Source organism: Electrophorus electricus, chromosome 15 (genome assembly GCF_013358815.1).
Source record: "Electrophorus electricus isolate fEleEle1 chromosome 15, fEleEle1.pri, whole genome shotgun sequence".
NCBI lineage: Eukaryota > Metazoa > Chordata > Actinopteri > Gymnotiformes > Gymnotidae > Electrophorus > Electrophorus electricus.
In genome coordinates, this window is record NC_049549.1 from 16,865,779 (window position 1) to 16,889,792 (window position 24,014).

General features: G+C 43.1%; 2 protein-coding genes across 2 annotated transcripts; both read right to left on the reverse strand.

Moving 5' to 3' along the window:
- Positions 1 to 2,081: 2,081 nt before the first annotated feature.
- Positions 2,082 to 15,334, reverse strand: ubash3bb (ubiquitin associated and SH3 domain containing Bb). The gene is made up of 14 exons (XM_035534125.1): positions 14,972 to 15,334; positions 6,689 to 6,742; positions 5,809 to 5,995; positions 5,279 to 5,477; positions 4,992 to 5,161; positions 4,548 to 4,756; positions 4,211 to 4,355; positions 3,886 to 4,000; positions 3,668 to 3,790; positions 3,477 to 3,569; positions 3,253 to 3,397; positions 3,033 to 3,139; positions 2,833 to 2,942; positions 2,082 to 2,749 (listed from the first exon to the last, which is right to left on the reverse strand). Exons 1-14 carry the CDS (start codon positions 15,097 to 15,099, stop codon positions 2,615 to 2,617), a joined length of 1,920 nt encoding a protein of 639 aa, XP_035390018.1. The 5' UTR covers positions 15,100 to 15,334; the 3' UTR covers positions 2,082 to 2,614.
- A 197-nt stretch (positions 15,335 to 15,531) lies between these two features.
- Positions 15,532 to 23,960, reverse strand: gkup (glucuronokinase with putative uridyl pyrophosphorylase). The gene is made up of 23 exons (XM_027013659.2): positions 23,838 to 23,960; positions 23,450 to 23,556; positions 23,218 to 23,262; positions 22,872 to 23,025; positions 22,703 to 22,774; positions 22,286 to 22,374; positions 21,934 to 22,090; positions 21,652 to 21,729; positions 21,382 to 21,473; positions 21,198 to 21,303; positions 21,029 to 21,108; positions 20,850 to 20,918; positions 18,296 to 18,356; positions 18,150 to 18,166; positions 17,932 to 17,989; positions 17,749 to 17,841; positions 17,378 to 17,438; positions 16,974 to 17,087; positions 16,832 to 16,889; positions 16,660 to 16,728; positions 16,520 to 16,583; positions 16,339 to 16,410; positions 15,532 to 16,108 (listed from the first exon to the last, which is right to left on the reverse strand). The coding sequence occupies exons 1-23, from the start codon at positions 23,892 to 23,894 to the stop codon at positions 15,992 to 15,994; spliced, it is 1,890 nt and encodes a 629-aa protein (XP_026869460.2). The 5' UTR covers positions 23,895 to 23,960; the 3' UTR covers positions 15,532 to 15,991.
- Positions 23,961 to 24,014: the final 54 nt, after the last annotated feature.

Genomic DNA, 24,014 nt, shown 5'->3' on the forward strand with positions numbered 1-24,014 from the left:
ATCCCTCATTAGTCTACTTAATGCACGTACCTGGTTCAGTTTGTTGTTTTACATTCCTAACGCCCACGCAGAGTATTCGTAACGCCTGTTCCAGCCTCAGTGATAGAGGCTGACCTTAAGTGGCTCCTCGCATCACTCTAAATGGGCAAAGGCTTTCGCCTCTTGCCTCCAATCTAATTTGAGGATGCTTCAAAGACAGCAATGTTAAAGAGAAAACAATTATCTGCCATCGATCAAATCAGGCTAGACATCACACACCTAATAGGTATGGGGAAACCACAGGTAAAGACAAACGAGGTCATTGTGAACCGAAATGAGAAAACCTACTGTTTGGGCTTTAAATCTCTCTGTGCTAAGACTGTGTGAAGCTCAAGCCCAATAACCCAGTGAAACAGGGTGATAAGAGCTCACCCTGTGCCCTGCATCAGGAATCTTCATTACCCCGAAGTCTTCCCCTGCCACCTCTGCCTTGAAGTTTCAACCCAAAGCCTGAAAGTGTCATGTAACTGTCTGGACCACTTATAACAAGATGGATTTAAGAACGTTTTGCTGCAGAAGGGGTTGTTGTTGGTGTTTTTAATTGCAAATGAACAACTATTTTAGAACAGATGAAAGGAAGAAGCACAATAGGATCCAATATTCAAAATAAACTGTGCGTCCTAAGTGGAAGTTGCAAAGTCCTAGTTAGCTCCTAATTTTGAACACCTAGTTACGTAACCTAGGTTAGCTAGTTCATCAGTCTAGATCACTAAATTGGGACAACTTGGTGAATACATATTGTAAAAGTTATATATAGACTGCAAATCACACCTTAGAGATCTAACTAGTTAATGCTAACGCGACCCTTGCAATGGCTACAACTATCCAACTACCATTCAAAATACTGCATACTTAGTTATAATTAAAACTGTTTTATATCTCACTTTCACCAGTTTATCACAGTTAGACATTTTCAACTTCTGTTTGTCTGTCTGTGGAATAATATTGTATATCTGACTTGAACTTTCTCTTTATTGTGATTTCTTTCTGAATTTGTTAGTTAGTCAGCAAAATCACAATACTATTAATGTGTTACTGAATGCTTTATTATTTATAGATTATATATATTTATATATATTTATATATATATATTTATATTTATATATATATATATTTATATATATTTATATATATTTATATAAATATATATTTTTATATATTTATATATTTATATATATTAATATATATATTAATATATATATATATTAATATATATATATATTAATATATATATATATATATATATATATATATATATAATGGGGAATAGGTACCAGCAAAAATCTGCTAGTCATGGTCACCGTTCAGGATAAAGCCACTGTGATTTTTAAGAATAGCATTATATGACAGAATAAGGCTGAAGTCTACCCAGTGAATTACATTTCATTCACTAGAAGTGAAGCCCTTCAGTTTAGGCTTGTTAAAATGAATAAATTCTAAATATTTATTTATTCATTGCCTTCCTCAAAATCCTAGATTATTACTATGAGACCAAAAACCAAAACATTTGCCCTGATCCAAGAAACTCCAGACATGGCACACCATCAACACCCACGCATAAACGCTAACATTTTAAAGCTAATTATAGAAATGTTGAAATCCAGCTCTGAATTTTGAACACAGACATAAAAACGAAGTGGAAGAAGAAATTGTAATGATGAGTTTTAGGGTGCAGGTTTGAGTCCAGACATTATGGACAGCATCCATAGCCATAGTCCAGAGAGTGCAAATGATAGATAGCATTCAGACAGGAAGGACCAGATAGTCCCTCTCTGCCAGTAACCAATCAGCATTGGAGCCTCTGCTTGTACATGCAGAATCCAAATCTTAGTGTTCCCATGAAACCACAACAGTATGCTTGGCAGTGGAAAAACATGTCTGTTGTGCGTTTTATAGGTACTGCCTCTTCCTTCTTCACTTTTATTACTATTATTTATCATCCAACCTTATCTATTAACTTAGAGGAATTAAAAGTAAATATTACAGCAGTGACTTATGGCAATGTGGCTGTCTGACAAAGTTATTCATGACATAATTAGAAATGTGCAACTTGACAGCTGTTTATTAAAGAGATTACCCTGAAAGTGTAGATCAAGGAATAATTCTTGCACAATACACTGCCTTTCACTGATTATACTGCAATTGACGGTGCTGTTGCAAACTCATGCTTGCATCCAGAGAGCCTGAAAATGAATTATGGTGATTGTGTCATAAGACCTGTGCTTCATGTGTTAAGAGTGATAATCAATGCCCTGAGATTACCCTGACCACATCAATCTGACCACATCACTCATAATGTCCATCTGTCACTGTCCCCTTTCCACATGTAAACATAAAATGTGGCCTAAAACACCCAAGTCCTGTCCCAGTGATCAAGGTCACAAACTCAAACGTGGAGGGGACAGTTTTGTCCGTTCCAGAAAATGTCCATCACGTGAACAATCATTCGGAAGGAGCAGGGGGTGGACAGGACAGGACAGGACAGGACAGGTCATTCCTGCTGTAGGCTCTCTCTCCAGCTGAAGCTGTGATTGGGTCCGTGTGTCAGGAGGCAGACAGGACAGGACAGGACAGGTCATTCCTGCTGTAGGCTATCTCTCCAGCTGAAGCTGTGATTGGGTCCGTGTGTCAGGGGGCAGACAGGAGGGGCCACCAGCTGCCACACACCCGTGTCCTGCTCTTCACACGCACACAGACCCAGATAAGGAATCTGGAAGGAGAAAGATGCACTTTAGTGCTGGCATTATGGGGGGAAGAGAAAGAGACAGAGAGAGAGAGAGAAAATAAAGGTACTTTTCTAACGACTTGGACAAACTCTTTGGAGTTATGCAGGGGAAGTCCCTGGAGCTGTCTGGTGCAGGCCTCTAGAGAGGAAGCATGACCGACAATCAGAACGTTGTTTCCTAGTGACAAAGAGACGAGCACACTAAGGATTTCTGCCCAGGACAATCCAGAACCATTCCATGAGCCAACGTTATGTGCCTGGTCCTCACCCTTGTTTTTGCACTCTGCCAGGATGTCTTTGGTCACTTTGTAGCTCCGGGTCATATAGGTGTCATAGGACTCAGACACGTTTAGTTTACTAACAGGGATGCGAGGTCTGTAAGGTAAAAGCGTGGGCCTATTTTAACCATGATGCTTCTTGTATTGTGTGCACATAAGAAAACAACATTCTAAACCTTTCCAAAAAATACTGTGCCATAACGTCTACACCTGTATGTTGTGTCGACACTGAGATTAGCTGCAGCAAGGTCTGTGGTGGGTATCCATGCAGGTAGAGAACTCCCAGAGAGCCATTTAGTCCATTCAAACAGGCCCGGTTCTACTCGTATCCTCAGCTTCCCGTCCTGCTGCATACCTGTGACATCAGAGGTCATAGGTCACACTCCCGGGCATACGGCACAAGGCACCGGTTACAGATTACATGCGATACATGCCTCTGAGCATCTCGTGGGCTGTCTGAACACAGCGAAGGCTCGGGGAACAGTAAACGAAGTCAACAGTAGTGTTGCTCTCCAGTAATGCCTCGCCTGCAACACACAGGCCAGCACTAGCAGTTAGGCTTCGGCTGAGCCAAAGGGGGAGATGGTTCAGTTAGAATACCAAGCGCTGGGGAAAGACCACTCACCCACAGTCCGGGCCTGCGTGGCTCCGACCACTGTGATGGGAGCATCCATGTCATAATCCCGGTGTCCTCCGGCCCAGGCAGGCAGGAAAGGGGGCATGTTCAAGTTACTTCGCACATATCTGCCTGCAGAAAGGCCGAATGGTTTGGGCGAGTGTGAACGCGAGCGTTTGTGGACAAGCCTGTTAGAGACAAGCTCGTCTCCATGTGGATGCATGTACCTTTGGCATCAGAGCACTGCGAGAGCCAGTGTTTCCCAAACACCACATCCATCCTCTCTCCATGACGACACACAAACAGTGTCCTTTCAGGAGACACTCTGGTCACTCGGAGTACCTGAACCAGCACAAAACACTCTGGAGTCAAGGCAAGTGTCTTCAGTCCTGATGAATGTGTTCACTAATGAGCGAAGGGATTCTAATCTCTCACTAGCACACCTAATCTAAGATGCTTTCAAGAATGCACTCCTTAGTCATAATAGAATTAACACATCCCAACAACAAGTCATGTGCATTATAGAAGCTGCATTACGCTGGGTTAAGGCACCTGCATAGATTGGCAGACCACGCTCATGATGGTCGACTCCCCAGATCTGGAATTATCCAGGCACGGGAAGTTAAGCAGTCCATCCAGGGTTTTGTTTTCTTTGTTGCTCTTTTCTGAAGGTGAGGCACTGAAGAATGAGTGTGACCTGTGTAAGAAGCAGAGGAGGAACCCCATTCTCAACAGCCTTATGCCATGTCACAGGAGAATACCATAAAGGTGTCTTAAAGGTGGCACCAAACACTTGTGCACAGAAGATGCATCCAACATGGCAGGCATGCCCTCGCTGCTTGTGGTGTTTTTTTGAATCATGGCAGCGACAGGTGGGACTGGAACTCACGCGTGGAAGACCCAGGTGTCGCACTCATCAGCCCGACTGACATAGTTTTCAGGCAGCATCCCAGAAAGCCCTGTGCCCATAGATGTGCCAAACACCCAGCCCTCACTGGTGCTCAGCTGCTCCAGGGGAGACGTGAAGACAAAGTCCCCCGGCACAAGGTCCAGCTCGTCGTCATTTTGAGGTACGTAGGGGTACATTACCTTAACAGTCTAAACATCAGAGAGTGCAAAACGAAAGCAGGCGTGATAAGACATATCACCGGTTTTCCAGACATGCATTAAGCCTAGTCTTGGTCTAAATCATGATGCCAATGATGATATGCCACTGAACAGATTAGATTTAGGCTTAATCACGGTGTTGGAAACCAGCCCAGAATGATTAGCTACTTCCAAATGAAAACAACAAATAAAGCGATGGCAACAAACTCTTCGATCAAACACCTACCTCGTGATTTGCAAATCTGATGTCCCTTGAGAACAGAACAGCAAGCCAGTCACAGCCAAGCTTGGCCTCGATTCCTTTCGCCAGTTTCTCCAAGGAAGCCAAGTGGCTGCTGGGAAACTGGTAGGCTAGAGTCACGTGCAGCTGCTTCTTATGGGGCTCCACGTGGACATCTAAGAGATGGTACAGAGAAATTCCTGTTACCTCACTTCCTTACAAAAGGTATAAGAGCTGTGCAGTGATGCTTGTTAATGGATGAATGGGAGGGGAGTAGTCTAGCGGTGTTCTACCTGCTTTACTGCTCGCTTCAACAGCAAAGTCAGCTGCGAATTTCTTCAGCGTTTCCGCCACCTGCTCCTCGATGAAGAGGCCGATGAAGTTGGCAGAGGTGTAAAGCTGAAGGGGTAAGAGGCTTGGGAAACGACCTCTCCACTGGCTCACTGTAGACTGCAGAGCCCCACACAGAGCCTCCACCTTACTGTCTGCACACTGGACGAGAGAGAGAGAGCGAGGGAGAGAGAGAGAGAGCGAGGGAGAGAGAGAGAGAGAGAGAGCGGGCACCCCAGATCCTCAAGCACACTGAACTAGTTAAGGTTGTAACTTCGGTTAACTCAGATAAGGTCCTGGTTGATAATTACTGCTAAAACGAACACCAGAACAGAACCAAAACACAGGAATCTTTAAAGCATACGGTAACTTATAGCACCGAGAAGCAACAGGATGGGAGAATGTTTAATTTCTGCTATATTCAAACAGTGCAAGATGGGCCATATGTCCCCTCAACAATAGCTGTGGAATAGCACTCTGCTCCAGCGCTCACCATGAAGAACTTGCAGAGTGTGATGTGGGGGAAAATGTTGTGAGCTTTGTTTTTGCCACAGATCAGGCGGGACTGCTGCCAGAAGTGAGAGAGCTGGTTCTGAAGAGGTCCGCTGGGCCGCAGGTACAGCACGTATTCTCGGGGTAACGGGTCATCCAGAAAGGGGTCATCCACATGGGAGAAGAGCCTGAGGAGACAACAGACCACTTCCTCCAAGTTACAGAGAGTGAGGGAAATGTTACTATGATACAAGGTACTTGACTAGTAATCGGTAGGTTGCTGGTTCAAGCCCCACCACTGCCAGGTTGCTACTGTTGGATCCCTGAGCAAGACCTGTAACCCTCAATTTCTCAAACTGTATTCAGTTATAATTGTAAGTGGTTTTCGGTAAAAGTGTCAGCTAAATGCCATAAATGTAAAAAGAGCCAATTGGTCTAGTGTCCCCCCCCCCTATTACATAAAGCTGTAATGTTAAACTGCGTTCTTGGATGACCATAGCTCAAGATCTCCTAAGTGAACTCATGGAGGCCCCAGTAACAAGGATTAAAACCTGTTGGGAGGATAAAGTACCATACAGTGCTGTGGTCCTCCATGACTGCAATTTGACATGTGATGTAATTCACTGTATAGCCAATGGGGGGCAGCAGAACATCATAGGAAGGGGACTATAAGTAGATGTTCCTAAACCATCACCCTTCTGAGCTTGGTTCCAGCACACCTGCCTCTACTATTCAGATGTCCTCACAGGCCAAGATTAACTGGTTCAGGTGGGGCATGGTTAGGTTATGTTTATAACTATACTCTGCAGGATGGAAGCTCTCTAGGAGTGGTGGCGATTAACTCTTACATTTTCAATAAAACATCACGAATGGAGTCTTACCAGTCACACGCGAGCTGTACGCTCCTGCCTCCAGTAGAAACCAGGGCCTTGAACCTGCAATCAAGACGGACTGATGGAAAATACCCACAAACCACGGCAGCAAAAACACAGCACATTATGGAGAACATCACGCTTTGCTGCAGAAGAATTTATGGAAAGCAGACATTCCACCGTTTTCTGCTGAAACGGAAACGTCTGGCACAGATCAGTCCGGCACAGCGTTTTCATTCGTGCAGCGTCACCATATTGCTTTTCCACCACTCCAATTTTCACCCCTCAACAAACAACACGTATGAAGCGAGAGGGAGAAGTACGCAGTGACGTTCCCTGGCTGTGAACTCTGCATCGTGCCGCACGTGGCGTGCCATGGGAGAGGCTCTCGCCTGAGCTAGCTACTCCCAAGCGAGTGAGCAGGAGGCTGGAAAGCCAAGAAGTAACTCTCTGTGTCCCAGGATGCACCTCACGCTTGAAGCGAGCAGCTTTTTCTGCTGATATGTGCTTCTTTAAGATGCCCAGCACCAAAATAGACATTTCTGAGAAAGAAAGGCACATACGATTGATGCAACACCTCTCTGACATTTTCACAAGAGCCTGTGGAGACGGTTAGGTGTGTGGGAGAGGGTCTTCCTTCCTCTCTCGCACTCCCCCCCCCAAACATCAGATTTAATCGAGAGCTTGTATGGTGCATAAGATGACTTTGTAAATGGTTTTAATAACGTGTGCGTTGGTGGTTTTGGGACAATTTAAATGTGGGTTTTGGTGAAATCAGCCTAATCTTCAGCGGCCTAAGAAGAAGTTTAGATGGCATCACATTTTTAACTATGTTGCGTTCATGTGGTGTTTAACTAATGTCCCATCACACAATGCCTAGATCGTAAGCTCTGTGTTCACACATAAAGCTGCATGGCAAAAAGAGGGCGATTTCATAGATATCTATACATGTTTAAAAAATGAAGCGTCATCAAAGCATTCGTGGTCTCACGAGCTGGATTTGTTAGCTCCTCCGCAGATAATTCGAGCTTGATTTTCATGCTGGGATGAAGGTTTTGTCTGTGCTCCTCTCCCGCCTCTACTCCATCTGCCTGAATACTCTAGTGTCCAAGACGAGCTCGTTTAGCATAAGGGAGAGATCACAGCTAAAAACGCTACAATTAGGAGAACCTTGGTCAACAGAGACTTTCAACTATTTGCTTGCTTTCATTTAAATAGCGTGACACTCTCCACCTTTGATGGTCCGCTCTTTGATGAGCAGGTGGTGGATGTCTTACAGCAAGCCTGCAGTGTGACCTCTCATCTGCAGACTGGTCACTTGAAAGCTTGGCCTCAATCAACAAACATGGTTATGAGCTGTGCAGCACTCGCATTGAGCTACTGGCCTTCTTTTGTTTTTTTGTTTTTTTGTTTTTTTTTGGGGGGGGGGGGGGGGTTGTGTGCAGTTTGAGATCTGTATTCCATGGTGTTGGGAAAAAAAAACCTACTACAGTATACAGAAGCAGAGTGTGCAGTGAGAGCAGATACAGCTTACTGCTAACAGTTGTCTTCAAATCACCAGGCTGCCTCTGACCTTTCAGTAATGCTAGTGCAAACTACAGCTTTGGTGTGCTAAGGCCGGAGACACAGGTGTCAGTAGATCCCTCTCACATTGCCTTTATTAAGTAGCACTATTGAAGCGAAACACCACAGCTGACTAGGACTTCCCCTTATGAACTGCTAATACATCTGAAACAATGTTCCAATGCGAGACCTCGGTTGCTCCGCAAGCAACGGTCAGTCTAGAGACTTCTGTATCAGTGCTTAAAAAACAACAGCAAGAACAGTGTGTTCTCCGTTTTCCTTTGACGGGCACCAGAGGTACCTGACTAAGTTCTGACTAAGACTGACTGTGACTGTGGTGGCACAAAGCGTTGCTCCGTTCATGGCGGCCCGGATAAAATACGCAGTACACTTAATGAGCAAATCAACAGTGACAAAATGTGAATCATCAGTTCCTTATGTCAAATGTGCAGTTTCCTTTCACAAAGCACTAAACCCACAAATGTATAATTATCAAAAGTTGAGTAACTTCCCTGAAGCTCGATCATGTACCAAACCTAATCTGACAAATTTCCCTTGTCTATAAATAAACCAGTTGACCATAGACCACTGATACAGGCTGCATCAGAGAATTACCTACTCTGCTGACACCAAAGACACCGTACAAGTAAACAACGCGTAACAGACGCTCAGTGTCCTGTGACTCAGGACCTTGTGTGTTTGCTGCTCTCCATCTGACACTATAAAGGATGTAAATTTACAAGCATACCTTAAGTACTTACTGCATTAAGAAAATGAGATTACTGCACATCCCCTTTTATTATTACAGCCCAGGGGAAAAAGCAAGTCTTTTAACACTACTACTTTATTATTACAAAATACCACACTAATGTTCCACTAATGGAGGCTTCTGAAACTAAAAGTGGAAAGAACACCTGAGTATCTTATGATCAAGCTATTGAAAGTTTCCAATCAATTACTAAGTTATTTCTTATTTTAGCTTGCAGTGGAACGAACCTGATGTCAGTGACACCATTTAGTAATGAGGCTGACACTATGGAAAGACTGTGATCAGTAAACATTGTCCTACAAATGTCTACCAATATGGAATAAGGAATAATCTTGCACTGGTGAATCACATGACACTACATGAAAGTAAAAATGTAGCTTAAAATGGATTCACATCATTTAAAAATCCATTCAGCTGTCTAATCTTCTGACTAATCATCACTGCAACAAATGAATGTAAATCTTGTCAGTACATGTAACTGCACTTGTAATTATAACTGAGACAGCTTAGATCTTCTTTTCATTACAAAGCCTCTCAGAAGAAACCGATGTCGGACACTTAGGGTTAAGGTATAAATGAACAGACAGTTTTGTTTTCACAGAGCCGGCTACTTATGCAAACCAATTTCATAGTTCTTCAACATAGGAAAAACAATAGTGTAGTATTTAAGGTCCTGGACTAATGGTCCATTGTCTTTTGCAAATGTGGTTTCAAGTCCCAGTATGAGATGCTTTGAAAGCTTTGCCAAAGCTTAAACAACTCTCCACAGAGCTCAGCTACAGCAGACAGCCAAATTTTCAAGCAAAAGAAGCTCCTACAAATGATTTCTCAAACATGGGTGCCTAAAAGTGACCAATACCTGCACCCAGAAGTTAGTAGAAGTATATTTAAACCTGGAAAAGACACTGAATATCACATCTTGTTTGTGGTGCTTGTCAGTAAATAGTTCAGATTAATTTTAACATTTGATTGACTGCATGATCTTTGGTAGATTAGGACTGAAATTGAACTTTTCATGGTAGGATTATCCCAAGGTTTCTTATACAGCTTTGCACATGGACCCAAACAATCCAGAACAATGCCTCTGGGATGAGATGGATAAGTATTTGCACGCCTTCAAGACACACTCCCCTTGTAACGTGTCCGTTTGAAGCGCAGCGCTGAAAAGGGAGGGTGGGGGTGCAGATGGAGACTAAACCCACTGTGTGTCCATCGAGATTCCTCTCCACCTGCAAGCCTCGTTACAACCCCACTGTACAGATGGACACCATGCTGTCCACACAGGCACAGGGACAATTTTGTCTCCGCACGCGAATCTCCTTTGAACCATAAACTGCTTGTGAAGAGGTGGCTAAATTTTTAGTTTTGCTCCTTATCTGAGGGCTAACGTCTCTTCAGAGGGGGACGATTACTGGCATTGTCAAGATTTAACCAGGAGCCCGGGATCCTCGCCAGTGTTCATTTTAGCTGTGTTCCCAGTGGCCACTTAAACCTTCACTGTTAGAAACGACACCATGTACCCAGCGCTCCCTTTGAATGTGGTCAGTGTCCCGGCAGAGCGGAGCATCCTCCCATGTTCCCGTACCCCCAGCACTACCTAGCTGCCGGCTCCACACCTTCTCCCTGCTGCTCTGCGGGGGAAATCCCTTTGGCCTCAGACATGCCTGCATGCTTACATTTCCTGTCTGCAGCCCTTCCCCAAGTCTCTGTTCCGTGAAGAGCGAAACAGCAAGAACGATTCATAACCGTGAACATCCTCATCATGCAAGTCAGATGTGCTTTAGTGATCCAAAAAAAAGATGTAATTTCTGTTTACCAGTACAGTTTAGTAAAGCTCCTGGGTGTAGAGATGATGAATTCAGAGGATTTTTATGTAGCCTGTTCAATGCAAGAAACTTTGCAACATACAGCACTGTACAAAAGTGTCAGACCACCCAAGAATCTTTTATCTTAGCAGTAAATGTTACCTGCAGGTTAAAATACTATATAACACCATTTGAAACTAATAAAGTAAAACATTAATGCAAATAAACAATGCAATGAAATGTAAGAACTATTTCAATGTGTTTTACAAAACATCACTGATATCTGGCGATAAGAACAGGTATAGTTGCTTTAGGTTTCACTGGGAAAAATCTTTCAGCATGATAACCACTTCAACTTACTGAACCACAACTAACACAGAACACAGACAGGCCGGGGAGAACAGGACCTTGTCATAACTGAAGCTGTGACACTTCATTTGGATGGAAAATGAACAAAAGCAGAAGCTCGGAAGCATTTACCCTGAGTTTGTTTATCTTTCGGCCCCAAATAAACACTTTTGGTTCAGATAAAAGACTTTTAGACATAACTTAGGGGGACTAAAACCTTTGCATGGTACTATGCATGGTTTGATGTGTGAGGTCTGTGCACAGCATAGAAATGAATCATTTCAATTGGTGTTCTGGAAAAACATATTGCAGAAGCCTGTACCTAAAAATGTATCATTAATAAAACAAATTATAATTAAAGGGGGCAAAAAAAAAAACACTAGCTAACAGGTGGAGTTCTTAATGTTGTCCTTTTTCTGCACTTACATAACTGCAAAACGTCCTTTCAGACGTCTGTCAGAAGGGTCTTCTCAGCATTCATGAAGGAGATCACCCTGGTATAAACTCAAGACTAATAGAGCGGACAAAACGGTGGGGTGTCAACAGACGTGGCTCTCTGCACTAATTACACTTGGCCACCAGCCCCCACAACATGTACAAAAGCAAACGAGATGCTTCCTCTCTCCCGTCTCTGAACACGGAGTTGATTATCCCGGAGTCTCTGTGGCAGTACAGCTCCATCAAAAGCAAACAAAAGCCATATTATGCCTCTGGGGAGAGTGAGGTACTGTAAGGCAGTATGCACAGACGAGAGGTCTGATGCTAGTTTAGTTCATGCTAGTCAAGTCTAGTTCACGTTTGCATGGATTTTTGAGTTAAACAACTGTACTATTAGATAATTAGCAGGAGTCCACAGAAAATTGTGAAGATGACACCATAAAAGTACACGAACAACAAAACAACAAAACACTAAATTTAAAGTTAAGAATCATTTCAGATATAAAGCGATTATAATTTCATTTAAAATGTGTTAGCAATTTAGCAATTTATCTAAAATTCTGCTTCGGATGCAGCATTTATACGGTTCATACATTTATACACATTTGTTTTGCAAATACATATCAATGTATTAGCTAATGGCAAACAGAAAACTCTGGCAATATAAGAAAGGCCTTTGGGAAGGCAAAGGGACCCAAGATGAAGTAGAATTAAAAAACAGAAAACATATTTGCCTGTTTACAGGCAGCGGAAGCCATTTCTGTGTGGAACACAACTGTGGGCAATGTTGCTACCCCTCCATTTAAAATCAACATCCGCTGTAACATGTGTAAAATGGAACCACCTAAGGTCAGTAATTAAAGGTCCATGAGCTACTACTCCTGAAGCCTGCCGGCTGGTTGGCAGGGGAAGAGGGCCGTGTCCGGCCACGTCTCCCCAGAGCTCGGACACTCGTTCTTGGAGGCACCCCTCTCGAACTGGCACAGCCACAGCAGACACAGATGGTGGACTCACTACTGAGAGAGAGCGCGGCTCTCAGACAGATGCACACCCCACCACACGCTGACAGAGGCTCCATGTTTATGGCAGGGATTGGGAAGAGCAGCCTACATGCTTTAAGCAGAGCAAAGGTTTGTCCGTGCACCTCAGCTGTGCTGCGCAGCCTTGCGAGGTGTGGTCAGCTGACGGAAGAGAAGCTGTGGCCAGTGTGAGCGCATGCACAATGCCCGCGTGTCCACTGGCTCGAGTACAGCCCTGCAGAACAACAGCTGCTGTGTCTGTCTCGCACGGGACTGAGCCATCAGGGACCGACCGAGGGGACGAGAGGCATGCAGCTGGCTGAGCGAAACCGACACACCGCAACACCTGTGAGCTCAGCGGCGGCTTTGGCCTAGCCCCCGGCTGCTCGTGAGGGAACAGCGCAGAGGCCAGCGAGGCTTCAGGGCGAACATTCAAACCCTTCGACTCAGAGAGGGATACCAATAATGTGGTGTCTCCGTGAAAGCATGAAATACCATCTATGGTGCTGTGTGTGCCGTACAACATGTTAGAAGCAGGCGGCATTGGCCTGACATAAAACCACAATGACACAGCCAGACTGTGATGCAAGTAGGTTCTCAGAAAAAGGACACTATCTTTTTACAACGAGCCCTTGAAATGTAACACAGTAGAAACGGGCAACAGGTTTGTACTGCATTATGGTAACTTGGGCCTAAAGAACAGCTACAAAACAACTAAAGCTAAAAGAAATACAGTAATGGCATTTTGAGGGAAATGATGGGCAGTGCAGACTGAACCTGCTAAATAAACAGCAGTGATCTGGTGTCAAGGTCAATGTAAAGTATTCGTAAAGTATGTAAAGTACCTGTATAGAAATCTGCTCTTATTGCTAATGGTATTGTTTTTTTGTTTTTTTTTTAAAGAGTAATTTCATAGTTTACACAAAAGCTATGCAGCAATATACAAGATTATAGGAGGAAGCTTAGCAGGGAAAAATGTCTATATGACCTTGAAATTCTATCCAATATGATAGAAATGAGGCAATAAGAAAATAAACAAAGGCAAATTAACAATAAAATAGCCTCATTTCCAGAAGAACACCGTGCGACAGACGAAATACACAGCAAGTTCCCTGCAACTGAACTATAATGGCCTTGACTTTCTCACTGATAGGTTCAGCTACGAAAACGATAGTTATGATACAAAAACCAAACCAAAAAAGTTATGCAAAAATCTCATAAAAGGCGTGTTGCCCCTGAAGGAGGCAATACGCAGGAGGCAGGGAGGAGCTCCCTGAATCAAACAAGGAAGACGTGGACAAGTCCAGTGTTAGACGCAGCTGCTCGGCCTTCGGTTTCCCTCCCACGACAAGCGAACTGGTGCCAAAGGAAGACAGAAAGCCGGCACCTTGTGACACCCCAGATCCGTCGTGCTGTGATGAGCACAGATGCTCTCCGTGTAGATGTCCTTCTGGGTTCTAACTCCACTGCGCTATGGCGATCGTTTCACGTTGAAGAGCCACAGACAATCTTACACAATGCCTTCATTAGTCTTTCATTAGTCCTATTTTATTGCTCCTCATATCTAGGCAAGTGGCACAGTTCTGAAAATGAAATCAGGTTTTTTTTTGGTTTTTTTTCAATCAAAAACAAAATGGGTCAGTATCTCCTAGTGGGAGACTGTGGTAAGGGGTATTAATAACTCCCCGTGTGAAAGCTTAGAAGTCTCAAGCTAGCAGACCCTAGAAGCCCGCTCGTAGCTTGTGCCCTGTCATCGGAGTAACAGGGCCTGACTGAGACCAGCCGGAGGAAAGAGAAGACTAAAGCACTAGTTCAGCAGGAAAAACGCTGTCTGTGGTATTAACCGCCAGACTAGCGTACAGAGAAGCCTGTGAAACTGACGGGCCACATTCATTTTTGCAATTTGGCTCAAAGGACAAGAGCAATACCGCATGAATTAAAAGTTCCTGTGCCAACAGAAGAAAAAGTTACTAAACCAAAACGAAACCAACCCAATGGATATATAGTATGGTCATTGCAGCTAATGTAAATTAATTCATAGTTCCTTTAAGTAACGGTCAGCTACAAACCTTTCCCTAAAGAGCTGAACTTTCAAATAACAGTGAAGTTGACTTTTTAGGTTTAAGAATGGAGAATAATGAAAATGAGCTCCAAGAGTCTAATTTAAAACTAAGTTACATCATAGTAAACGTATCGACTACACTTAAAACCTTACCTAACATTTCTATTCGTTACCGCTTTATATTTTACGAACGAATCACCGATCCATAAGTGAAAAACCGATAGTTTTAGTGCGTGAAATAGCGTTTGTCTGTCATTTTTAATAACAGCGTTGCCGATCTCCACTTACGCTCTGTTTTTAGGAAACCCCATCGATAACAGCACCTCCAAATTTGATCCGTGTTTGACAACGATGGATCTGTTCTGTCGGAACCGACGTGGAATGATTTTGGAATAAAGATCTTCTTTGGCAGCCATACTTTATGGTCCCATAAATAAAACGCTTCTTGAACAAGGGGCTCGAAAAGAGAGCGATGCACGAGAAATATCCGATTATTTGGAGCTCCATGTGACCATGTTCGCGTCCCCCTCCCAGGCGCGACGGTGCCAGCGTGCGTCACGGGTGCGTTTGCGCGCAGTTGAAACGGCGCTCCGGCTATCACACAGCGCGAGAAACGTGTCGGTGAAAACTATTCATCTTCTCAGCAGGAAACACAGAGGATGATATTAACAACCAGCTACTGCAGCTGTTGTGGTCTAAGTAACACGTCAGTTTTAAAGATGGCTCCAGTCCTTCAGTATGGTCAACTTGTATGAACACAACTGAGATTAAAATAGAAATCAACCTTTGTTCGTCTATCACATATGATTTTGCATACACTTTATAAAACGTACAATATTTTTGTATGCTGAATGTTACATCCCCTTTTAATTAACATTCCATTTCGTAATCCAAAAGTTTAAACAAACACCGGTTTGTCGGCGAAAAAAAAAAAAAATTCGTAAAATGCGCAACACTTTTCACATAGGAACTCTCACACACTCACTCTCACACAGTCACTCACTTTCACACACTCACTTTCACACACTTTTAGTTTTAGGTCTTGGGCTATTAATGTACTGAAACAAAGGGACAGGAAGGGTGTACAGTGCTCGCACTGATAGCTCTCTAACTAGACAATTGTTTCTGCTGCCCGAGACCCGCTACAACACACAAGCTCAATGTTGCAAAATGCACCGCGGAACATAACAGTCCCCAGAGTAGCCAGTAACGATGACCTCGTGTGCTCCAGTGGCTAAAATACATCACCCCTGTCGAGCTTTGGGAGCAAAATGTCCGGTTACACTTCCTAAGTATAAATAGAATATATTATTTGACGTTAATGGGAATATTATTTGAACCCTGCTCCTCGTAATCTGGTGGACCATGGGGCACGATAAGACAGAAAACACAGCCAGCCTCCTGGAACGCTCTCTTCATCTCCCCCTAGTGGTAGAACAACGGAACATACTCATGCCATATTCCTAAACGAGCAAATGGCAGCAAAGATGCAGTCGATCAACACAACAAACATTAGTTTATTTTAACACACCAATTGGTATATCCACTGTGTTTATACTTCACAGCTTTAAGAAAATATTACTGACATAACTGGTATAAACATTTTAGGTGACATTCAATACAAGATGGTAAATATAGTATTTAAGCAGTTTTACCAGTCGCTCAGGATCCACACACAAGCCCACAACCGCACCACCACTGCCAGGCAATTTCACAGCAGAGCCAAACTGTACACACAAACAGTACAAAAAATACACACACAACCCTCAGACACTTTGGTGGAGTCCAAAATATCAATTAAAATCAATAAAGGTATTCATCCTCCCCATGCTTTACCTGTCTAGCCAGCTGTGCCATTCTGAGATTTCCTTGGCCCAAACATTCATCAGTATATACAGATCTGCAGGCAAAGGAAGGTTGGGATTTGTATTTCTTGATGTGCGGGGCACTGCATCAGGAATCAGGGAGGATCTTACCGTCTCAGATCAAAGTTTTTATCCATAAGCTCAGCCAATCTGGGCCAGTCCTTTGTCTGGAAGACTACCCTGCATTAAGCAAACAAAGTATCTTAAATTTGCAGGGAGGAACCATGACATCTTGCTGTAAATCAAGGAACCTTTGACTAGTGTTTGGTGCGGACAGACGTACCGGGCCTGGTCTGCGAGGTCGGCAAAGTGTTTCATGGCTTCAACCACATCAGCTTCCCCTGCTCAAACACAGCAAAGGCATACAGGGCTGGGGAAGTGCATTAAGAGGACAGGAGTGTGCGCACAGCACTAGGCCCGCTTACCGTTGAGCCAGCGCCGTCTGACGTCGCTGTGAATGTGGCCAGAGTCACTCGGATCGCCCAGATAAGCCAGCCAAAACGAGGGGAGGGTGCTCATGTCCAGGGCCTCATACTCTCCTATATGAACAGAAACGGATCAGCGAGTTCCAGATCAGCAACCACACTGGGTTTTCTTATATAACTGTGTTCAGTTGTTACACTGGTCAAAGTGGGTATCCATGAACTCAAACGAAGCATGTTTCCTGCAAGCTTTTGACTAGTAGTGTTTCTTAACAGCTCACTTCATGGTGGATTAACCCACACTATTCTCCAACGCACTCAGTCCCTGAGTGCACTTGAGTCTAGTTTAGATCAATAATAAACTTCATTCCTAAGTTATAAACGCGATTTGATTTTAAAGCCAGTACCATAACCTCGCTCGTCCATTAGCTGCTTGTTAAAGTCCATGTATATTAATCCTTCATAGACCTGCAAGGCATAAGAGAAACTCAAGGTAATAAAGCTTTGGTAGCTCAGTGGTTAAGGTACTCAACTAATAATCGAAAGATTGCCAGTTCAAGCTCCACCACTGCCAAGTTGCCATAGTTGGACCCCTGAGCAAGACCCTTAAACCTCAATTGCTCAAGTCGAACTCGGTCATAACTTAAGTTACTTTGGATAAAAGCTAAATGCTGCAAATCTAAATAAAAGAAAAGGTCTATACTCAGGTTCCAAAGAATCTGCTGAGTCATAGGGAACTGATGACCCATGCTTGGATGCGCTGAGTCATGGGACAGACCTGCACCACTCTGTCCTGCAAACCTGCGGTGATGAAAAGCTCGTCGGTCTCCACATTCAGTATGAAGTTGGCTCGGATTGGCTTAGGAAGGTCCTGTCAACACAGTGACTCCAGTTACCATTCCATCATGACTGAATGAACGGTAGTTTCAAAACCTTGTAAAAAACAATAAGGTAAACATACATCTTCAGTCAGGTTGTAAAACTTCATCAGGCACTTCAAGGTAGCAGACACGATCGCACTTCATAAAAAAAAAAAAAACCCCAAAAAACAAGCACAATGTCACTATAGCTTTCGTTAGCTTCGTTTTTCCTGAACTTTGTGAATTTGAGACGAATTCTGACATACAGTTTTAACAGGATGAAATAAACAATTTGATACCTTCACTCAACAATACTTACCTGCTCCCAGCCAGGCCCTAGAAGTGACCAGAGATTCATTACATGACCATTTTAATTTCAGATCAACCTATAAACTAAGACACAGGATTTCTCAAATTTGTTTGGTCAAATGTTGTTAAAAGACAAGCAAGGTTATTCCGACTCACCACCTGCCGTGGGATGTTGGTGTCATACCTCAGAGTGAAATTCTGCTTTGTGAGAGCAATGCTGTCAACAAACAAAGAAAGCAGAATACAGAGCATTTAGCAGAATACAGAGCATTTAAGACTATTATAACAATTACACTGGACAACAAGTTTTTATAAAAGCCATGCTTCTGAGATAAAATTAGCCAATTTTAATTAAGTTGAAGGTGCTGAGCACGAATTTGATAATAGAAATGCTGACTTGGCTACCATTCCTTAGAAATTCAGTTTTTTTATGCATTAGAAAAAATATGAAATAACACATAAAAAGAAGTCATGTCTATTTGTGACTTTGCTTTGCCTGTCGTTTGTGGACCTGCTCAGGATCATCGTCGACTAGCGTCCAACAGTAATCAGCAAACATAGAAGTGGACCACTTCCCCTGGTATCTGTTCTCAGATGCTAAAATGTCCTGATGAAAGCGTTCGCCATGCTCATCGCTTACCATGCCAAAGTTTTCAGGGAAAAATTCCAAATGGGAATGAAGGAAATGGATCTTTAAGGACATTGTCGATCCAAGTTTGTGATACATTGACAACATGTCTTTAACCAATTCCTTGTAGTTTCCAGCCCTGACACTCCCGAGGAAGTTAGTTGACACCAGATGAAATGCACCCCAGGCCTTTTCTCGTCACCCTTAAACAGGTAGTCAAACTTCTCGCCTATTAAGAGTTGACAGATCTGAGGACCCACAAAAATTCCCTCTTTAATTTTTGCTTTGCTGATCCGAGGGAATTTCTCAGACGCATTTAAACACAGATCCATTCCTATCCATGGCTTTTACCAAGTTCTTCATTAAACCAAGTTTGATATGTAGGGGTGGTAAAAGTATTTTGTCTGGTTCTGCCAGTGCTGAATGCTGCACATTCTTCTCTCTAATCTTCAAAGACTTCCTCAGGGGTCAGTCTTTCTTCACATAGTGCAAAGAACATGCTCTGCTGTCCCATTCACATAGGAAACAGCAGTAATTTGTATATCCCAGCTGCAGACCCATCAACAGAGTGACTACCTTAAGGTCAGAACAGATATGGCAGTCATACTTGCTGTATTCAAGACAATCCAGCAGTTGCTTCATGTTGTCATATGTCTCTTTCATATCCACAGCGTGTCCGACTGGAATAGCTGGAAGACGATTTCCATAATGCAACAATACTGCCTTGAGACTCATTTTTAAGAGTCTATAAACAATCGCCATTCTTGTGTGTCATGTTGGATTCCGAGGGCATTCAACAAGCCATTGACGTCAGAGCAGAACACAAGCTTATCTACCTGCAGATGCCCCTTTGGATACAATGTACATTTTCCTAAAGAAGATTCCATTGCTGAAGTCTTGAGCCTAGTAATTCTGCTTTGCTCTTGGACAGCTCCAGATCATGAATGAGATCGTTCAGGTCTTCCTGCGTTATTCTGTGTGGTGCAGATGATGCACCTTGACTGAAGTCAGGATCAGTGTCCTGATGATCATCCAGCGTCGAAAGTCCAGGAAACTCCAGAGTCATTTCGTCTCCATCATCATCATCAGAAGGATCATTAGAAACCTCTGTTGGAGGTTCGAGAACAGGAAGTCCTTTGCCATGCGGAACAGGTCGAATAGCAGAAGGTATATTTGGATACGCTATTGCCCACTTTTGTAATGCCTCCAGAAACAGGAGGCACAATGCAGAAGTAGCAGTCAGTTATGTGATTGCTGGGCTCCCTCCAAACCATCAGAACAGCAAAGAGCATCGACTTTCTTTTTCTATTCATCCACCGTGACAGATTTGTTGCACACGTACGACACCATGACTTGTCCTGGTCACCGATCTTGCATCCGAAATACAGAGGATATGCCTTCTTCACTTTTGCATTTGAAGCAATGTCCTTCTTCTGATTTGCAAAAGTCACCCTCCCCACAAATGTACCAAAAATTGTCCGCAATATTTAAAGTTACGAGGCATTAATGCTTGTCCATTGACACGATCTGAATCACTCCAGTAGTGTTTATAACACAGCTGGAATTACATTTAACCGAACGCAGCTGAATTTACAACTAACATGACGTTTAGCTCAAGAAGGAACAGAAATCAATCGCTCGTCCTATGGTTTCTTGCTTTATATATCTCTCTATTGTGTAATCTTACGTCAGCGATTGCGTAATCTTATGTCAGACAGTGATGCAACAGACCTTCCTGGGTATGATCATCATGATCTGTTACAATATGATGCAATATTTCTCAGTATTTTGAAATATTCAAAATTTTCATCTTATAGCTGGACCTAATACAATGTCTCTTATGGACCACATGGAGTTATCGTTAAAACGAGAGCCAATAACAAATTTATGGTTATATCCGTGTTTAGGACAGAATTGCACCTTATTAACTCAGAAGCATTTTTGTTGTTGTCCAGTATTATTCTTTTAATCACACCAGTACTTCATAACACGTCTGCTCAAGCACAGCCCATGTGGACGCATGTCTGAATTCAAGCATGAGGTGTTTGCTAGGACCATCTAGTTTTGGAACTGCATTCTCACCCTTGAGTTGAGCAGAACTGGTAAAACTTTTTACAGGTGGCCTGCAGAAGCCTGAGACCACCCAAATACCTGTCCAGACAGAGCACAAGATGACAGTTCCCATAAAATGTCATATACTGAGAGGTACTTTCTGCACACTCAGCCAACACAGGCAGAAGGATTACTGAACGAGGACCAACCCTTCTTTACGGCTGATGCAGAACAGATCCTGCAGACTGCCAAACTCCGTCGGGTCATTGAGAGGATGAGGAAGGAGAACCTGAACACAAATCAGTTGAGGAGTTAACAAAAATAAAAAATAAAAAGGACACGGTCTCATCTCTTCGGCTTTTGGTTTCGTGACCCGACCAGAGTTTGGCTCTCAACCAGTGTGACCTCGGCCCAGAAGTTAGAAATGGTCATAGCGATAGTTTTCCCATTGAAGCCATCAGAGGGGTTCCCCATCAGCCCAACCCTGTGCAATGGGAACAGAGGCTTTCACCACAGCTGAACGTCTGGCATTGGGATGAGTGTTTTATGTCCCAGTTCTAACCTGGCGTAGGAGCGACATACGATGGACTTGGCTGGGGATTCTTGCTGCTTAGCTGAATAGTGTGCTAGCCACTTAGTGTAGTCAGACAGACCCTGCAATGGCACAGACATTACACTAGTCTTACAGTCCAACAGTCTCACACCTGGATCATCTCATTAGCACAAAAAGCATTTGTACTATATGCACATTTTGCTTTGCTAAATGTGCTAACCGATGTCACGATTAATTCATGTCATGCATTAATGTCATGCATGCTATACAAGTACCCACTACTTGTCCGATTAGTTGGAATCCTGTTGGTAGCTTCATGCCATACACGGGCAATCTTTCTTCATTTATGAGCCATTCCTACGGACCAATACATGAATGGCAGCAAGAGAGTCAGTTACATACTAAGAGTCTGAAAGCCATATCAGAACCATTTAGAAAACTGAAATGGACATATGTTTAAAAAAACAAAACAAGACAAGACTAGATTACACCTGTTCTCAGCATTACGAGTTAAATATACATTTTTGTAAAGAATCAACTGAAGCAGGATGGATCGCTAACCCAGAATCTGCCAAACGCCCTGTCTTCCACCTCTGGCTGCCGGAGTAGGAAGTCTGAAAGGTAAAATAGTGTCTCTTTGCGGAGGCAGTAGAAGACCACACTGGCCAGACGAGATGCGGTGACGCCCTCCTGTGGTTTCTCCAAGAAACGCGTGACCCTGAAATGCAAAGTCCAAATTCCAAAGCACCAAATATATGCAGAGACACAGAACCATTACACATCACCCAAGCAATGAGCTTCTTCATGTTTTATTTATTACCTGCACACTAAAAATGGTGTTAAACCAAGTAGCCACAAATATGGCTCAGTGATTTCTAGAGCACTTCTAGAGCCAATGTAGTGGTGCTTCTACCTGTGAGACTTGGGACACACCTCCACGATACCCCTGCATGTGCACCTCTCTCCTTCTTCTAACTCATAATATATAACCAGCTCTCCAGGCTAAAGCAGGGAAACACACACCAAGTGTCGTCAACATCAGCTGACCAACCTCACCAACCAGTAGGGAAGACATTTGTTCATGCTACTTCACCAATTAACAGACTGAATAATGCATAAAAAAAGGAACAAAAAGGGTGCACTAAATGTTATTAATAATAATTCATAATAATTAATAATAATTCATAATAATTGATAATAATTAATTTGTACTCCACAGAAGCCAGTGGCTGTAATATTGGTTTCGCAATGCCAGGGATGAAACTTGCATATATGTCAGATCAACATCAGCAACGACACTTGCCACTTAAAATACAGCGGCTGTTCTTACCTGGGACCTGAAAAAGCGAATAACCTGAGCAATGTCAAAGTTTTGGTCAGCGCAGAGCATGTCTCCTGCGATCTACAGACACAACAGGACAAAATATGAATTCCAATGACTCTGTAACATTAGCCTACAACAAGCTAGGCGAAACAAGGCAGAGCACGCTGTGCCGTACCACCATGACATCATCTTGCAGTCGCCGGCTACGGATGGCCAGCTCCACGTCGGCGACGGCCCCGAGGCGGTCCTCTAAGGTAGTACTGCCGTCATTCACCAAGTTTTCCGCCGGGAAGTCATTTGCCGTTGCCCACCGCTCATAATGTTTGTACCTAGAATGATGGGTTACAGGACACGTCTAAATAAAATGGAGTTACTTACCAGATGTACAAATAACATAACCGAGATGCTTAATAACTCGCTCAGTATTGCAGGCAGTTATATATATAAAAAATATATATAAAATCTGAAAAATCTTTATGTAATGGTATGAGCAGAAAAACAAAAACTATACGTTTACTCACTTGTCTGCATTTGTGACTAGATAGACTTCACTGAAGAGCTGCCGCCTATAGAGGACAAGACAAATGAAAAAGTAGAAAAAGTAGGCCTAGCCACACACGTCCCTTTATTATAATACTAATACTACTACTACTAATTATTATTATTATTGTTGTTGTGATAATAATAATAATAATAATAATAATAATAATAATAATAATAATAATAATAATAATGGAACTGAAGATCACTTACGTGTTCACGGTTTCCCACCACAAATCTAAGATCTTCTTTCCTCCGACACCAGGTAACAGGGCTTTGGGCACCCCAGCCAGATGGGCATACAAGCCTGTAACATCATTCTTACAGAACAGGAAAAATAGTAAAAGGGAAAGAAACAGGGAACGTGGTCAAAAAAATGAACCTGCATTTCTCGTCATAACATTACAACACTAATTTTGTTAACGTAAGCGTAAAGAAAGCCACCCGAATGTGTGACGAGCAAGTCTGTTGTTTTACACGACTTTTACTCTAATAGCTAACCTGTAGCCTGGGATGCATGCATGAATATTTGATAAAAAGCGGAAATGAAAAATGAAATTAATATTAAACTAAAGAAGAAAGAAAGAAAATACGGTAGTACCTTAATTTGCGTCTCTAAAACCGTACCGTGGCCTGCGACTAGAAGGATGCAAATCATTGCCAAAATGTGATTTATCTCGGCGTTACGAGCATGAGAAAGTGTTCTCAACAAGGGTGCAGAGTTCAGCAAGTGCAGGAAGAAGGCGTGCCTTTAAACCCTTAAAGCTACAGCGTCCAC

What these genes read in the sequence shown, in the direction of transcription:
- ubash3bb (XM_035534125.1), bottom strand. Translation starts at nt 15,099, where the DNA reads ATGGCTGCCAAAGAAGATCTTTATTCCAAAATCATTCCACGTCGGTTC. An exon ending in GTACAGCTCGCGTGTGACTG is followed by an intron (nt 5,996 to 6,688) that starts GTAAGACTCCAT and finishes TTGTCTCCTCAG; the next exon opens with GCTCTTCTCCCATGTGGATG. An exon ending in AGTGTCGACACAACATACAG is followed by an intron (nt 3,140 to 3,252) that starts GTGTAGACGTTA and finishes TTTACCTTACAG; the next exon opens with ACCTCGCATCCCTGTTAGTA.
- gkup (XM_027013659.2), bottom strand. Translation starts at nt 23,894, where the DNA reads ATGATTTGCATCCTTCTAGTCGCAGGCCACGGTACGGTTTTAGAGACG. An exon ending in TGGTGGGAAACCGTGAACAC is followed by an intron (nt 23,263 to 23,449) that starts GTAAGTGATCTT and finishes TGTCCTCTATAG; the next exon opens with GCGGCAGCTCTTCAGTGAAG. An exon ending in TTCGCTTTTTCAGGTCCCAG is followed by an intron (nt 22,375 to 22,702) that starts GTAAGAACAGCC and finishes TCCCTGCTTTAG; the next exon opens with CCTGGAGAGCTGGTTATATA.